Genomic DNA, 18,188 nt, shown 5'->3' with positions numbered 1-18,188 from the left:
CTGCCTTCCTGGGCCACAGCAGAGAGCTGAACTGGAAGAGGAGTAGCCGAGACTAGAACCCGGTGCCCATGTGGGATGCCGGCGCCGAAGGTGGAGGATTAACCAAGTGAGCTATGGTGCCGGCCGAAAGAATTGTATCTTAAATTTCTATGTACCATAAAAGGTTAGCCATAGGATGTGTTCTTGATTAATCTTTGCTTCAGATATTTTCTTTTTTTTAAAAAAAAACAGAGAATGTAAAAAATTTATTTATTAAATATTATGCTCTGCTTGGGTAGTTCATTGATTTAGGGGTATCTGTTATGTATAAAGTACTGTACTGGGCTTTGAAACATTTGTATTTGTATAAAACTAGCTTTCCTTTTCATTTCTATTGCTTTTTATTCATAGACTAGAAAGAAAGAACTTCCATGTCCCATTTATTCAGCCATGTTGAATTGTTTAATTTGAAGCAAACATTATTTCTATACCTGCAGAAGAAGCTTCTATTACAAAGCTAATGAATTCCTGTCAGTGTTTTTGCTTAAGTCACATACTAAGTGACTTCCTAAAGTTCATTAGCTCGAACTTTTTTTAAAGACCTAAGCATAAAACATTCATTTCCTGAACCATTGGCCATTAGTGGTGAAGCTGATGATGCTTGTCACAGAGAGGAGACTGCTAGAGCCCCATATCATAATCACCACTCTTGTCAGTTTAAGATTGAAGTGTATAGCAAGACAGTTTGTTGAAGATAGAGCATATCTTGTTATGACAAATTTATACAACGAATCCAGTGAAGAAACAGTCTTCTGCTTCATGAATAAAAGCTAAGCACTGTACTTTGATATCATATTTGATCTCTTGTGCATAAACATTTTGTTTTTTTTTATAAACTGAAAGAGCATAGTGAGAAGAAAATCCCCAAAGGGACTTCTTCTTGTCATAAAAATGGTGAAAAAAATTCAATTTGTAATAGCAGAGAATCCTGGAGGGTTAAAATTTAAGACTTGATTTGACAGCACTTCTGAGATGGTGTGCTTATGGTTACAAGAATACAAAAGTATTGCTCTACTAAAATGATGAAATGGATAGTTTGAGATGTTAACAATAGCAAAGGAAGGTGTAGAATTGGATCTTAATGTTTGCAGTTTCATCTTCACAACTACTAGACTTGCGAGCTTCAAGGGTTGGGTTATGTATCTTTAAATCTCTTGTGCCTAGTACACTGCCTTTCTATCTAGTATCTATTCATAAGTGTTACTGGTGATAGAGGATTGCAGTGAGTAAGATGATGCATAGGTGTTTGTAAATTACCCTGGCTGTTAGAAAGCAGATGAAAAAATGTTTTGGAGTATTTTAAATATAGGCAGTAAATAGTTCAATGGTTTTGTTTTCCTTTTGTCATCTTAGAGTTAAACCCCTGTACATTGAGCTCAGGTCTAAAAGTCAGATTATTGATAGCTTGCTTGGTGAAGTACACACAATGGAGAGGAGAGGTATTTAGCTAACACAAAATATCTTTATAATGAGGAATTTGAGGACCTGAACAGAATGTTAAGCTTGGTTACCACGTGGATGAATGGGCTTGAATTGTCTTTAATAGTCCTAGTGATTTGCAAAGTTCAGGGTGTGTATAGGATCTTAGGTGTTTAAATTTTAACTGAAAAGTGATCCCTGTTAAATATAAGAGTGGGAATAAGAGAGGGAGGAGATGTACAATTTGGGACATGCTCAATCGGACTTGCCCCAAATCGTGGAGTTAGAAAAGTGCCAGGGGATTCCAATACAATCCCATCAAGGTGGCATGTACCAATGCCATCTCACTAGTCCAAGTGATAGATTTCAGTTCATAATTGATCACACTGATAGGTCTAAGAGTCAAAGGGATCACACAAACAAGACTAGTGTCTGCTAATACTAACTGATAGAATCAAAAAGGGAGAGAACGATCCATCATGGGAAGCAGGATACACAGCAGACTCATAGAATGGCAGATGTCCTAAACAGCACTCTGGTCTCAGAATCAGCCCTTAAGGCATTCAGATATGGCTGAAGAGCCCATGAGAGTATTTTAGGCATGGAAAGCCAAGACACTCTGGGGAAAAAAAAAAAAAAGACGACCTAAATGGAAGATCTCTGCGAGTGAGATCTCAGTGGAAAGAACGGGGACATCAAAAAAGGAGGTACCTTTCTCTGAAGGGAGGAGGAAACTTCCACTTTGACGATGACCCTGTTGGAATAAGATCAAAGTCAGTGAACTCAAAAGGCTTCCATAGCCTTGGCAACTCATGACTAGAGCCTAGAGAGATTACTGACGCCATAAACAAGAGTGTCAAATTGTTAAGTCAACAACAGGAGTCACTGCGTACTTACTCCTCATGTGGGGTCTGTCCTTAATGTGTTGTCCAATGTGAATTAATGCTATAACTAGTACTGAAACAGTATTTTATACTTTGTGTTTCTGTGTGGGTGCAAACTGATGAAATCTTTACTTAATATATACTAAATTGATCTTCTGTATATAAAGATAATTGAAAATGAATCTTGATGTGAATGGAAGGGGAGACGGAGCGGGAGATGGGAGGGGTGCAAGTGGGAAGGAAGTTATGGGGGGGAAACCATTGTAATCCATAAACTGTACTTTGGAAATTTATATTTACTAAATAAAAGTTTAAAAAAATGAAAAAAAAAAAAGGATCTGGAAAGTCAGAAGCAGGCCTTTGAATAGTCACTGCTTCTTTCTGTGACTGCTGCTGATCTGAGCAGATACTGGGCAGGAATGTCCTCCAGAGTAATCAAACCTTAGATCAGTATTGATGTTGGAACCTTCCTCAAGGACCTTCCTCAAGGGGCTTTTCAACTTGGATAGTGTACAGAGGTTATAATAGGGTACTTCTAAATCAGAGCTCTCAGAATCTTTTTATTGTGATTGTTCTTTCATTCCTCTGATCTTCAACTAGACTGTAACTTCCATAAAGGAAGAAAGCATGCCTTTATTTACTATTGTATTCCTGCTGTGCAGCACTGACCAGGTGCATAGTAGATGCTCAGATATTTCTTCAATTGAATTGAACATGCTTTTCTGTACCTTATGGAAACTGCCCTTCTTGGAGAGCAAGAAATTTAAAGCTGCGTAAATAATTTACCTTTCATTTTGTTGTATTGGCTAGTTTACTAATTTTGTTTAAAAGAGGAAAACACCAAATAGTGTAACTAAGTTTTTGCATTAGTGATGAGACTTTTGAATTATATGCAATTTAGTTGCCCAATTTCTGTGGTACTGGAATAATTGCATGTTTATAAAACATTATATTACTTTATAACATTAGCCATAAGAGAGTTGAATCTTTACATCTTGCTCTTTTTGTTAATTTCTGCCTGATTGAGAAAATTAAAACTTAATTTTCTTGCAATAATGAACTCATATTGCAGAGTTTCAGCATTAGAGTTTATAAGTACATCAGGCATTTTTCTTATTTTTAAGAGCTTGAGACTCTAGTGATACTTTTATACTTAATATTCATATAATACTATACTAAATTATGTTTAATATAGCTTATTTATCAATGAAGTTTAATAAACTCTGATTGCTTGACTAATGCGTAATCTTATTGCTTTTCCAGAGTAGATTTTAGTGAAAATATATGGTCAGTATACATAAGTATGTATGTATGATTAATATGCTCTTATTATAATGACCACTATCACTAGATTTGCAAAATAAAAACTTGCTAAAATATTAGTGAGTGCTTTTAATTCAAGAGTGCGACTATAATAAACTTTTTTAAAAAATATTTATTTATTTATTTGGAAGACAGAGTTACAGAGAGGCAGAGGGAGAGAGAGGGAGGTCTTCCATCTGCTGGTTCACTCCCCAAATGATTGCGGTGGGTGGAGCTGGGTCAATCTGAAGCCAGGAGCCAGGAATAGCTTCTTGGTCTCCCATGTGGGTGAAGGGGTCCGAGCTCTTAGGCCATCTTCTGCTGCTTTTCCAGGGCATATCAGGGAGCTGGATCCAAAGTGGAGCAGCTGGGTCTTGAACCAGTGCCCATATGGGATGCTTGCACTGCAGGTGGCTGCTTTACCCACTACACCACAGTGCCGGCCCTCTAATAAACTTTCTTTGAGTCATTTTTAAAAGTTTTTTAACTCCATGGTAACCCTGTAACATATACCTAAGAGTTGAATCCATAATGTTTACTTGTGTATGATGTGAAAGAGATGCATACAACTATATAAATTATTTTCAGATATGGGTGTAATTATAAATGAAAATATGTTTTAATAAAACCATATTACAATGTGTTTTAAAGGTTAGTTCACATAAAAATTACCATGATTTGGGGTCAGCGCTGTGGTGCAGTGGGTTAATGCCCTGGCCTGAAGCGCCAGCATCCCATATGGGCACCAGTTTGAGAACTGGCTGCTCCACTTCCACTCCAGCTCTCTGCTGTGGCCTGGGAAAGCAGTGGAGGATGGCCCGAGTTCTTAGGTCCTTGCACCCACGTGGGAGACCCGGAGGAAGCTCCTGGCTCCTGGCTCCTGGCTTTGGATTGGCGCAGCTCCAGCTGTTGCAGCCAATTGGGGAGTGAACCATTGGATGAAAGACGTCTCTCTCTCTCTCTCTCTTCTCTCTTTATCTCTCTCTCTTTCTCTGCCTCTCCTCTCTGTGTAACTCATTTATTAAAAAAATTACCATGATTTAATTTTGTAAAAAAACAGCTCTTTACCATTTTCTGAACTTTTTACTTTTTGGTGTTATTTTTGTTGTTATGCCTGAGTTCCTTAACAGTGTTCTCTTTTTGGCTAAATATATAAAGATAATTGAGGGACAGGAATAATTTATGTTCTGTCACAGATCATTAATTATAACTTATACAGTGATTTCAATATATTTTAATATATGGTGGCCAAAATCACTTCTTCTGAAACTCTCTGCTCAGTGATTTTCCATTTTAATAGTCCACATTTGGCTGGTTTGTTTCTTTGAATACTCATGGAATTCTAAATCATATTGTTCTATTTATGAAAAGTGTTCCTTATGAAAGCAGATTTTTACTGTAGATTAATAGGGCCTTGTAGGCCATGGTAATGACTTTGAGTTGGCATTGGAAAGGAAAGTAGCCATTGGAGAGTTCTGAACTGATGGTGATGTGATTTTGGTGTTCATGATATCACTGTGTTTACTGTGTTCAGAATGTACCGTAGGAGAGGAAAGGTGGAAGCAGGGAGACTGGAGGCAGGTTATGTGGGGTTACTTCAGAAATTTAGATAAGAGCTGATGGTGGTTTGAACCAGAGATACTTGCAGACTGCAGAAAGATCACTATGGCACCAAACAGCTGCTAGGCTTTTGAGAATCAAGGAGAGGAAAGAGACCAAGGTAATGAGGAAATCTCAGATCTAGACAAATGGAATGCAGGTGGTACTATTAACGTAAATGTTATCCTCTTAATTGTAAAATGAGAAGCTTTGACCATATTATTTCAAATTCCATCCAATTCTAATAATCTCTGATTTGGTAGTTCAATATGAACCAAAAGTATGTTAATTCCAAAAAAGACAGTAGCGGGAGGTAGAGAAGAAGCAGCAATTTATTTTCCATAATACCAGTTGGAAATATTACTAGCAATTTTTTCTTATGTCTGTCCCCATGATTGAACTATCAATATGGATTGAACTGAGATAACATGTCTGAAGTGTTTCTGACGTTGTGTATAATTTAGAGCAGTTGACTAAAGCAAATAATATTTTCCTTTAATTTACATACTCGCTTTGGAGACACAGATATGTTTATAATCTTGAGTTTATAATCCCAAAGGATGAGAAGGAAAGGAAACAGGAATTGCTTGAAGAATTGTATAATCTGTCTCAAAAAACCAAGTGGGTGGGCACACACTCATATGGTAGCAGAGTTAGTTGAGTCACTTTTGATAGTTTGCCATTTCTTGCTCTGATTTTACATTACAGGAAATCATGAAGCTTGTCATTGTGTATAACAGTTTTCTCTAACACACTGAAAAAATTAAAGAGAAAGTACTTAGTAAATAGAGTCCTAGGGTGAATTCATCTTTCCTAAAATGGTTTTAATTTTGATATAAATAATCTCCCTTGTTCTTTTTCCTAGGCAGTAAAGATTGATTGGGGTTTGTGTCAGCAGGATGTTATGAAGACATAGTACAAAGATTAGAAGTTTAGACCCCTGAGGGAATTAATGGATTAAAAGTAAAAAAAAGATCTAATCATACAATAGTAAATTTGCCACACCTGATCCAGGAGAGGGTGCTTTTTAACAGCATTGGATTGAGGGTATTTGAAAACAGTTTCTTGAGTTCCTGAGATTAAGCAATTCTTACTTATTTAAAACTCATAATGGAATCCTCCTTCAGTGAGAAGACTGTTTTTCATAGTAAAAAGATGTTAGCATGGATGACCAAGTTGCTACATATTATTCAGCTTCTACTGTTAGAACTAAATATATAAGATGTGGCAGAAGGATTAAACTCAATTCCCAACATACAATTTAAAAATATCTGTTTCTTTCCTAATCACATCGCTTAAATGGCACCTCAGTGTATGGTCACATGCCACAAAATGACGTATTGATCATCAGTGGACTGCACATACAAGAATGGTCCCATAGGAATATATTGTGTAGTGACTTAACCATGTTAGTTTGTTAAGTATACTCTGCAATGTTCACACAACAGCAGAGTTGCTTAACAACTGTTTCTTAGAACATATACTCTTTGCTAAAAGATGCATGACTGTGTAACATAAGAACTGCTCTTCATGTCAATCACAAGTTACTGTAAGGTTTTATAGTATTTTCTGAATCATGAAAAATGGCTAAATTGTTAAATATTACTTTAGTATTGTTGTACTCTAATTCTTTGAATAGTGGTACTGCTATATGTTATGTAGTAGTTTATAAACCACTGTATTTTATTAAGCAGAATGCTATTTCCAGTAATTCTCAGTATTAGAAGTGGAAAACCACACAAAAAAAGTGTCAGGAGTGTTTGAGAAATAGCATATATTAACAGAATCATTAAATTCAACTTTATTTATAATATTTATAAAGAGATCTTTTAAATATCCATCAGATTCTAACACTGATTTTATAAACCAAACTGATTTATATTTCATTACTGTTTAATGTGACATTTTTCCTATCATACATGTTGTTTTTAAAGATATCTTGAAAGCATGATTATTCACTATAGAACTTTGAAAAAGTTTTCAAGGACTTATGATTTTGATGTATCTTTTCTTGTATTTGAAAACTGTGGTATTTATGTCTGATCCAAATCTGTTTTTTTGGGACCTTGGGAGCCATATTTTTTAAAAAATAGACACCCTCCACCAAACTTTCATTTTTAATTTTTGAAAAGTTGTGTTTCTTTTCTTTTGTAAACAATGCAATGTATATATGTTTGAATTTTCTTTTCTTATTATTTGCAGATGATAAATTAAAAAAATGAAAATCATTCAATTATTTTCTTGTTTGAACTATGGAATTCTCTTATCTGATTGGTATTTCTTCTTTTTGTTTATTTCCTTTGATTTTAATAGAACATTCAAATAAAAACTTTGGCAGATGATGTGGTAAGGTGGTATTAGCAGCATGTTATTAGTTATGCATGTTGCCTTTTTATTAAAATTGGTGGACATTAAAGCATCAACATATGTAAGATATAAAATGTCTAGATATTTATAATGTATAGTACAATGAAATGATTCATTACAGTGACTTCTTTTTGAATGTTAGCAAAACAATTGTGTAAAATTCCAACAAATTTCTTTTATTATTCTAATATATACTTAAATCACATGCTCTTTACAATCCGTAAGTAAATCTAGATTCTGGTAAATATGAATTTTTTCTTTATTGACGGCCAATAAATTAACTGTGAATATATTAAGCATTAATATTGAAGGAAATTAATTTGAAATAGAAAGGAAATTAAGTTCATTATGTAGTCAGTTATTTTCTATCAAATCTAAAAACTTTAAATATTTTCAAGCCGAGTCTATCATGGTAATAATTGCCAAAAATTTTGGACTCAAAATTTAAATGTGCTGTTTTATAGCTAAACTTCTAAATGGTATCTTAAGGAGTGTTAATTATTTTCTGTGTGAAATTACCTGTCTACAAATAATGTAAAATAGTGTTTAATGCGCTAATGAGATGAAAGCATGTTATTTAACTTCATTTTCCTTCCAAGACATATTGAAATCAGAGATGCAAATGAAGGACATAGTGGTAGATCAATATGTATTTTTCTCAGTAGAAAAGCTATTAGCTATTACTGTGAAAGTAAATATTAAGTGATATGAATGGAGAGAAAGAGATATGTTGATTTAATGGCCAGTTGCATGTGTAAATGCTTTCATGTCCACCATATTTTTTAATGAAATTTGACTGTATACTCAGCTTATTTGGGATTACTTAATTTTTTCTTGGGTTTGAAAGCAGAGTACATATCTAAACCAACTTAATTTCTTTTAAAATATTAAAAGAAAAATTGAAAATATACTTCAAAATCATTTGAATGAATGAATCTTAAGTTAATGTATAGACTGAGATAAGAGCCAGAGGCTTTTGAATTTAGGTGAGTTACTTTTTCTGTTAAATGAAGGAGTTGGTCTGGGTGATTTTTCAAGTTTCTTACCAGCTCCAAAGTATTATGATTTATATAATCTCTTTGTAAACAATCATGTACTCAAATCGTTTTTGTAATCCTAAATAAGCTTCTTAAGACTGCTAATATTTCTTTCAAAGTGTACCTTTTAGTTGAAAGGAAAGTATTCTTTGAATCAATAAAATAAAAGATATATTCCCTCTGTGGAAGTCAATGAAATTTTACATAAGCTGTGGTTAATAACATCTTTGGTGTTTTTGTATGGTTGAAGTAATTTCTAACGATTCCGGTAATGTGACAGTGAAGATGCCCTGTCCTCATATCTAACATGTCTGCTTGTTTAATGTGAGACAATGCCATGCATGTGCTTCCTAACAGAAACCAGAATAAAACTGAGTTGCATTCAGTTTTATGTACATTACTAATTTTGGACTTCTCCTGTCTTGTGGTCTAAAATAGAAAGTCCTGTTTACATGCACCTGAATTCCTTAACTCACTGTATGTGAAATAGCAAGCTAATTAGTAGAGATTGTACATGGAATCAATGGTTCAAAGTCAATATTCATAAAATAGCAAGTTGTTCATAATAGTATTTGTAGGACTAAGGTATTTATATTTATATTACATTTCAAGTACATGCAAAAGTTTTTTTTTAATTTATTTTTTTGCTTCCTTAGTGGCCTTACTTTTTAGGGAAGAAAAAGCTGGGGAAAAATAATTATAGTAAAAACAGTAACAGTACTATAATGCTAATTATAGTAAAAACAATAACCACAGTAAGCTATTAATTTTTTAAATCTGACAATAAACCTGTGCTGTAATATCAGTTTCCCTGTTTTAAAAATAAAAAGATAGTTATAGGCCAAGTAACTTATTTAGAGTTACTTAGCTAGTAAATGGCAAAGCCTGGATTCAAACCAGGCTGTCTGGCTTGCACTGACAAATTTTCCACATATATTTGTCACACTTTTTGCCAGTTTGAGGAACAGAAAAATTATCATAATTTTCTCTTAGAATTGGATATCAGTAGTTCTTTTTATTTTCTTTACTCTTTTTTTTTTTTTCATGATTCTTAAGTTCCACCAAAGACACATTCTTCCAGAAACAACCGTGGAACTTTGATCCTAGATTTTTTTTCACCTACTTTGTAAAACGGAAATGACAAGAGATTAAATTTTACTTTTGAGGCATGATTTTCACTACCAGATTCTGAGGCTGAAGAGTTGCTTTATGGTCTCAACACAGTACAATCTCTAACTGGAGCTTGCTGCTTAAAGTAACATTTTGTCGAAAGATAATAATGATGTATAATAAGTGTCATTTTGATATTTCAGTTCTTCACGTTCATGGTTTTGATCTTTTTCTTAGGACTTCTTATTTTTTTCTGTTTGCAGCGTGACCGAATTACAAGTTTTAGAAAATCTACTGTCAAAAAAGAAAAACCTCTTATTCAACATCCTATTGATTCTCAAGTTGCGATGAGTGAATTTCCAGCAGCTCAGCCATTGTATGATGAAAGATCTTTAAATTTGTCAGAAAAGGAAGTACTGGATCTCTTTGAAAAAATGATGGTAAGTTTGATTCTCTAATTTTGTTGCGATTTTTAAAGGTGTATGCCTGGAATAGCACCATGTTTTAAGTAGGTCTGTTTGGACTGTATGCATGTCATTTAAAGGAGAAGCCAGAAACTTGATATATAGGATTTTTTAAAAAAAGATTTATTTGAAAGGCAGAATTAGAGAAAGAGTGGGAGAAAGCATGTGAACATGTATGCATGATAACTTCCATCACTGGTTCACTCCCCAAATAACTGGACCAGGCCCAAGCCAGAGCCAGGAGCTTCATCCAGCTTCTCCTGCATGTGTGGCTGAGGCTCAAGCACTTGGATCATATTCCTCTGCTTTCCTCGGCCTTTAGCAGGGAGATGGATCGGAAGTGGGGCAGCCAGGACATAAACTGGCACCCAGCATTGCAGGTGGCAGCTTTACCCACTATGCTACAAGTTTAAAAGTTCTTAATTGTGTGCCTGTGCTACCATGAGCTCCTAAAAGTAGGGAGCAGTTTTACTTAGTAGTCTCTGGCACACTGAATCAATTTTTCAATTAACTGATTTGTGTGCCTGTTTCTGTAAAGCAAAATTGGCACAAGTCCACTGTACTGAAAACAGCACTAAGTTTCTTGTTGAGTATGTGAAATACAGCCTGAAGTGCAGAGGGTGAGAAACAATTAGAGGGAACAGAGCAATTATTTCACCCAAGTTTGCTCTATTAGTAATAGTTATACATTTTCTAGCATATTTTTTATGCTTTATAGTTTGTGGTCCAAATTATTTCTTATGTTAGATAATGAATAGAATATTTTGAGTACTCAGCAGTTTAAGGTAGAAGAGAGAAATGAGGCATCTGGTACATGACATGTGCATTAGTTAGCTTGATCAGAGAAGATCTGGAGCTTCTGGTTCATAATTCATTTATTTAAAACTCTATCCCACTTAGCACTGTAATTTTTTGTGGATGTCTGTTTATATGCAGTTAAGGTCCACAGAAGCTTCTTTTTAAAAATTTTAAAAATGTTAATTTATAATTAATTTTTAACAGACTCAATGTGATTTCTAGGTATAATTCTAAGAACATAATGATATTCCCTTCCTCCTTTTCTCCCTCTCTCTACCTCTCACCCTCCTTCCTTAAGGTCTGTTTAACCATGCCAGAAAGGTTAAAGGTCAGTTAGGTCACCAGTATTCCATATTGATGTACCTGATTCAAGTCCCAGCTCTTTTGCTTCTGATCCAGCTTCCTGCCTACGTGCTTCCTGGGAGATAGCAAATGATTACTCAAGTACTTGGGTCTCTACCACTCACATGGGAGACTTGAAAGGGGTTCGCAGCTCTTAGCTTTGGCCTGGCCCAGTCTTACCTGTTGTGGGCATCTGGGAAGTGAATCAGTGGATGAAAGATCTCTGTCTCTCTCCCTGCCTTTCAAATAAAATGAAAATGAATAAAAAGTAGTAAAAAGGTGCAGAACCAGTGAAATCTAGATCCTTCTACTCTGCGCTGTATGGAACATCTTATCAACACTCCTTAGGACCACAGTTTCTCTCCTGTGACTAGAGGAATCAGTGGACTCTAATTAATATTTGTTGCATATTTTTTAATGAATACAAATTCCTGTTATCTCTTTGGTTTTTTGTGACTATTCATTTTATCTAGCTACCACTGAAGTTTGACTTTCCCCTAAAACAAGCCCTGAGATTTTCATCCCTTTCAACTCTTGCTCCTAGTCCTATGACACACCTTTTATTCCTGATGTTCCTCCCATGCCATCATCATCATTTTCTTCTTTTTAATTTTTTTTACATTTGTTTATTTAAAAGTCAGAGTTACAGAGAGAGAAAGGGACAGACAGGAGACACAGAGAGATCTTCCATTCATGGTTTACTTCCTAAATGGCCACAGTGGGCAGGGCTGAGCCAAGCTGAAGCCAGGATCCAGGAGCATCACCTGGGTCTCCCATGTGGGTGCAGGGACCCAAACACTTGGGCCATCTTTTGCTGCTTTTCCTGGGCCATTAGAAGGGAACTAGATCAAAAATGGAGCATTCAGGACATGAGCCAGCACCCATATTAGATGCCAATGCCGCAGACTCAGCTTTACTCTGTCATGCTGCCCCCGTGCCATCTTCTTTGAACCATCTGTCAATAACCCTTTAAGTTTGTTATCTGAAATCCTTTCTTGGTGATGACAGCACCTGGCTGTACTTTTGGCCTTTTCCTTTGCTGCTCATTTTTGTGATTTCAAGTGTCATGTTTCTAAACCCCCTTAATATATTTTTGCTCATAATTCCTTGATTTCCTAAACTCTGACTTCTGCATCTGTATATTTAGCTAATTACAGATATGACTATACCTTGGAATGTGCCATTCTTTGGAGTGACTCTGGCTCTAAAATTTTTAAGTCTAAAATTCTGTTTGGAAGAATCTATACTAGCTCTCCAAGTCTTCTTAATTTTAGAGGGCATTCATTGTATAATGGTTGAGAACTTGGCCTTTGGGGTCACTCAAAGGTGAGTTTGACTTTTGGCAATGCCATTAATTGCATTACCTTGTGAAGGTTATATAAACTCTGTGAACTTTGTTTTCCTTAACTATATAACCAGGGTATAAGAGATACTTCCATATATGGTTATTTTTAGTATTAAAAGAGATGATATTGCTAGAATATTACCTAACATGTAAGCCTTCTGTATAAACAACTTTATAAAATGCTATAGTATTCCCTTCCTTATCAAATAAATCCCGTTCTTTCTTCAATTGCTGATATTTCCTGGCTGCCTAGATGTCTCTTAGTTTACCACTTCATTGTTCTACCTTAATGGCTGACAATAACAATGACATCAAAACCAGAAACATGCTTGAGACTACTAACACTTATAATCTTTTAAAACCTTTTTTTCTCTTCACTCAAAAGTTGTATTTACAGCTTTAATCTGGTGAGCAATTTGGTTATAATTTTTGCAACGTTGAAGTAGCTCTCTACTTCAAGAGTGGTCCTGCCATATTCCACTGCTTTAAGCTCAGCTCTACAGGGCCGTCTTCCACTCCATTCACTTTCTCGGTGACCTCTAATTGCTTGCCCAATCCCATTGGTTCTGCAATTTTAATAACTGTTACATCTGTGTCCTCAGTTGTTGTCCAACTCTTCTTGCTCTAGTTTAGATGATACCACTCTCTCGTTTCTTGTGCCCACTACAATTGTCTTCTAACTAGTCTTCCTTGTTTCCTTCACATTTTCTCTGTTCTAGTCTAATATTGTCCTATTAATGATTCTGAAACAGATTGTTTTCTGAAGCCCCAAATGGGCCCTTATGTTTCCAGACATTACGTATATAATGTATATGTGTGTGTGTGTGTGTGTATCTTCCTTCTGAATTCCCTCACTTGTGCTCTTAAATGATTATTTCACACTTTTACTTTGTTGTTTAAACCTGTTACTTTATTCTTTACTGATGACCTTGAAGCTTAATTTACAGAGTAAATTGAAGCAATCAGAAGAGAACTTCCATTTGTTGCCACCACAACATTTAGCTAATATGGTATCTGCAGTCACACGGTGTGTCTTCTCTGTTGCTGTAGATTAATTTTTCGTTTTCCTATCCTTCCTTTTGTGTGTAAGATCCCATTCCTTTTCAACTCCTAAAGGACATTGCTCACATAATTTCCTTCTCTCCTACCATTCCCAGAGGCATCACAAACACATTCCATCCCACAAGAACTTTCTTGACCCTGTCTCTATTACTAGTTACCAGTCCATTTTTTTGCCCTCCTTTGAAGCAGAGCACTTCAGAGTAATTTTGTTTATATACATTGTTTCTAGTATCTTACCTTCACTTTCCTAAAGTCACTCTAACCAGGCTTGAATCCCATCGTTCTATCACAATTGCTTTTATCAGTGTTACCAAAATTTTCATACAGCTAAATGCCATGGTCAACTCTCACTTCTCATCTTTTAATTTTTTTAAGATCTTATTTATTTGGAAGACAGAGTTACAGAGAGAGGGACACACACACACACACACACACACACAGAGGGAGAGAGTGAGAGGGAGAGAGAGAGAGAGATCCGTCTTCCATCCACTGCTTCATTCCCCAGATGGCCACAATGGCCAAGGCTGGGCCAGGCCAAAGCCAGGAGCTAGGATCTTCTTTGAGGTCTTCCATGTAGATGCAGGGGCCCAAGTACTTGGGGTATCTTCTGCTGGTTTCCCATGTACATTAGCAGGGAGTGCATCTGAAGTTGGACAACTGGAACAAGAACCAATGTCCATATGGGATGCCAGCATCATAGGTGGTAGCTTAACCCGCTATGCCACAATGCTGGTCCTAGTTTTCATCTTAATTGACTGACAAACAGGATTTGATGCAGTTGATCCTGATGTTCCAATTTAAAACACTTTCTCCCCCTTTTCAACATGTGATCTGGTTTTCTTCTTACCTATCAAGCTGCTGCTTCTCAGTTTTCTTTACTGATTCCTCTTTTATCTCTTCAACCTTTTAATCTTTCAGAAGTTCTTGAATATCTTCTCATCTCTCTCTACACCATTTTCTTTGGTGATTGTAAACACCTTTCAGTTATATTTGTGTGGTAACAATTCTCAAATTTATCTTCAATTTAGCTTCCAGTTCCAGTTTTCTGCTAATGTGGGCCCTAGGAATCAGTGATGATATCTTAAGTCCTTGGGTACCTGATACCCACATGGGTTATCCAGACTGGATTTGGGGCCCCTAGCTTTAATGTGGTCCAGCTCCAGCTATTGAAGACATTTGGGGAGTGAACCTGTGGATGGAAGATCTGCTGTCTGCCTCTGTCTCTCTGCCTTTTATGTAAGATGAAAACAAATAGATAAAATTTAAAGCCCCCACATCTGAACTCCAAAATCAATATCAAACATTGTAATTAACATCTCACCTTGGATGTTCAGTAGACATCTCCAGATAACACATAGAAAATTGAACTGCAGATACTTTCCTCTAAACCTGCTCCTCAATATCAGTTGATGAAATCTCTATCCATGTACTAATTCAGGCCCCAAGCAGTGGGATTGTCATTTACTATTTTCTTTTTCTCATGTTTCACATTCTGTCCTTTAGAAAGTCCCAATAACTCTTCGTTTAAAGCAGGTTACTTATACCAACTCCATACCTCCTGTACTTGATGTAGTCTCATTTAAACTTCTACAATAATGGTAAGACTATTAATACTACCGTAAGTTTAATTACTGTCCATGCTTCCACCTATGACGCTCTGTAATATATTCTCAACAAAGACAAATTATCCATGTAAAATGTGAATATCATTTCACTTGGCTCCTCACATGTCAACCAAGGCTCCCCATTTCACTCAGTGTAAAAAAGCTGCTATTACTTTCAATAGGCTGTAAAAACCTATATGGTCTAACCCCTCATATTTTCATTTGGATATCACTTTCTGTACTCCCTTTTTGTTCACTTTTCCTCTGTTGAATACGTGCTATTTATGTGATTGTAACCTTGAGCAGTAATGATTTTTGGTAGTTTTCAAATTTTTAATTTGTGTTCAACATTTGCACTATTTTAAAACTTTGTACAAAGTTTCTATTTTGTGGTTTGGATATTAAGTCTAATGTTTTATCAGAAAATTCTTGTTTTCTTCTTTAAACATGTAATGTTTTCATAAATGTGAATTAAAGAAGAGTATGGGGGCCGGTGCCGTGGCTCACTTGGTTAATCCTCTGCCTGCAGCGCCAGCATCCCATATGGGCACTGGGTTCTAGTCCTGGTTGCTCCTCTTCCACTCCAGCTCTCTGCTGTGGCCCGGGAGGGCAGTGGAGGATGGCCCAAGTGCTTGGGCCCTGCACCCACATGGGAGACCAGGAAGAAGCACCTGGCTCCTGGCTTTGGATCTGCGCAGCGCCGGCCGGTAGCGGTCATTTGGGGAGTGAACCAATGGAAGAAAGACCTTTCTCTCTTTCTCTCTCACTGTCTAACTCTATTTGTCAAATAAAATTAAAAAAAAAGAAGAGTATGACTTCGTGCCACATTTTCGCTAATGTGAATTTTGTCTTCCATGGTAATTTTGGAATAGCAAGAAAATGCATTTTTCATGTATTATCATAATGTGTTATAATTTTATTTGTTGGGTCTCATTTATGTTATGTCACATGCATACTCAAACATAAATTTATATATGTTTAGACATTAAAAATGTGTTTTTACTCAGTAGGGAGATTGCTGGATCAAGTGGTAGTTCTATTTTTTTTTTTTGAGAAAGTTTCATACTATTTTTTACATTGGCTATGTTAATTTACATTCCTACCAACAGTGTAGAAAAGTTTTCTGTTCTCTACCCTCACCAATACTTAGCTTTTTTTATTTTGACATGAGGTAATATCTCATGATTTTAATTTGCATTAAGTGAAGTGAAGTAAGTCAGACAAAGAAAGCAATACAACATACTTTCACTAATATGGCGAATCTAAAAAAGTTGGTCTCATTGAAGTAGAGAGTAGAGTGATGGTCAAAGGATAAAATTTCCATTACATAGGATAAATAGCTTAAAGAGATTGTACAACATGGTGAATATAGTTAATATATTGTATTCTTGAAAATTTCTGAGAACGTAGATGTAATGTATTCTTACCACAAGCATAACTGTGTGGGGTAATATGCACATTAACTAGTAAATTTGTTCATTCATGTATATACACACACAGACATATACACACATATAAATACTTACCTATGTACTTTAAAACATCATATTGTATATAGTAAATATATACATTTCATTGGTTAATTAAAACAAACCCTATTAATAGTTTAAAGATGAATATATGCTATTTTTATATAAAGGATAATATAGGTATAAAATATCAGAGAAATAAAATTTTATTAAAAGTAGCAGCTAGAAGGTTAACAAAAACTTTTAAGGATTGTATTTCTTCTTTGAAAAGTCTACTTTACCCTATATAGTTTATATATTATCTTTAGCTTGACCACAATGGATTTATAGTGAAGGAGTTATAATATATGAACATAATTTTCATTTGCTGTGTACTGATGGCCTAGGCCTGAAACTAACAGTTTGTTTTCTTTCTCTTGATTTTTACGACACTGCCACAAAGTAGATAACATTATTATACTCCATTTTCAGATATGGAAATTGAGGTTTAGAGAGAGGCTAAGAAAATTGGTTCCTGGGCCGGCACCGCGGCTCACTAGGCTAATCCTCCGCCTGTGGCGCCGGCACCCTGGGTTCTAATCCCTGCTGGGGTGCCGGATTCTGTCCTGGTTGTTCCTCTTCCAGTCCAGCTCTCTGCTGTGGCCTGGGAAGGCAGCGGAGGATGGCCCAAGTGCTTGGGCCCTGCACCCGCATAGGAGACCTGGAGGAAGCACCTGGCTCCTGGCTTCGGATCAGCGTGGTGCACCGGCCGTAGCAGCCATTTGGGGGGTGAACCAACGGAGAAAAGGAAGACCTTTCTCTCTGTCTCTGTCTCTCTCTAACTCTGCCTGTCAATAAAAAAAGAAAATTGGTTCATTAACTTGCCCAAGCTAGTAGGGCTGCTGAGCTGCAGTATAGGTACATAAAAATCTAAAACATTGACATTTCTGTAACACCTGCTTTTTATAATGTTTCATTTAAGCTTAAACATAAAATTAATATATTTTCTTTCCACACATATTGAATGGAAGTAGAGAGCAACTCAGAGGTACACTGGGTAGCAGGTAAAGCCAGCCTACGAAGGATTGTTTCCTACTGATGACAGAAAGTTTTCTGTAATTGCTTTTTACAGAGCATCAATTGAAAAGAGAGAGCCCAACAATCTAGTAATGGAAAACTGTTAAAATGTCATTATCGCAGTTGATTGGGAGAAGGCACTGAAGTCATTCTGTTTCTGAAACACATAGTGGATTTCCAGATATGAAATTTCCCTTTTTTATTTCACTCCTGTGGGTGTCCTTCCTTGTACTAATAATATAAAAAGGTGTTCTTGTCCTATTTGATGGCTGTGACAGTCTTGCTTTTCTT

General features: G+C 35.9%; 1 protein-coding gene across 3 annotated transcripts in view; it reads left to right on the top strand.

Moving 5' to 3' along the window:
• The window catches only part of DIAPH2 (diaphanous related formin 2), a 938,294-nt gene that overhangs the window by 44,715 nt on the left and 875,391 nt on the right, over positions 1-18,188 (top strand). For 2 of the 3 annotated variants that reach the window (XM_051827762.2, XM_051827761.2), the window contains exons 2-3: positions 7,557-7,589; positions 10,021-10,197. In XM_051827762.2, the coding sequence (XP_051683722.1) occupies positions 7,557-7,589; positions 10,021-10,197 (210 nt within the window). The remainder of the gene's footprint in view (positions 1-7,556; positions 7,590-10,020; positions 10,198-18,188) is intronic. The other variant, XM_051827763.2, reaches the window with a different exon arrangement.

This window comes from Oryctolagus cuniculus, chromosome X, assembly GCF_964237555.1.
Source record: "Oryctolagus cuniculus chromosome X, mOryCun1.1, whole genome shotgun sequence".
Taxonomy (NCBI): Eukaryota; Metazoa; Chordata; class Mammalia; order Lagomorpha; family Leporidae; genus Oryctolagus; species Oryctolagus cuniculus.
Note: the sequence above shows the minus strand (reverse complement) of the source record. Positions and strands in the feature narration are given on the sequence as shown.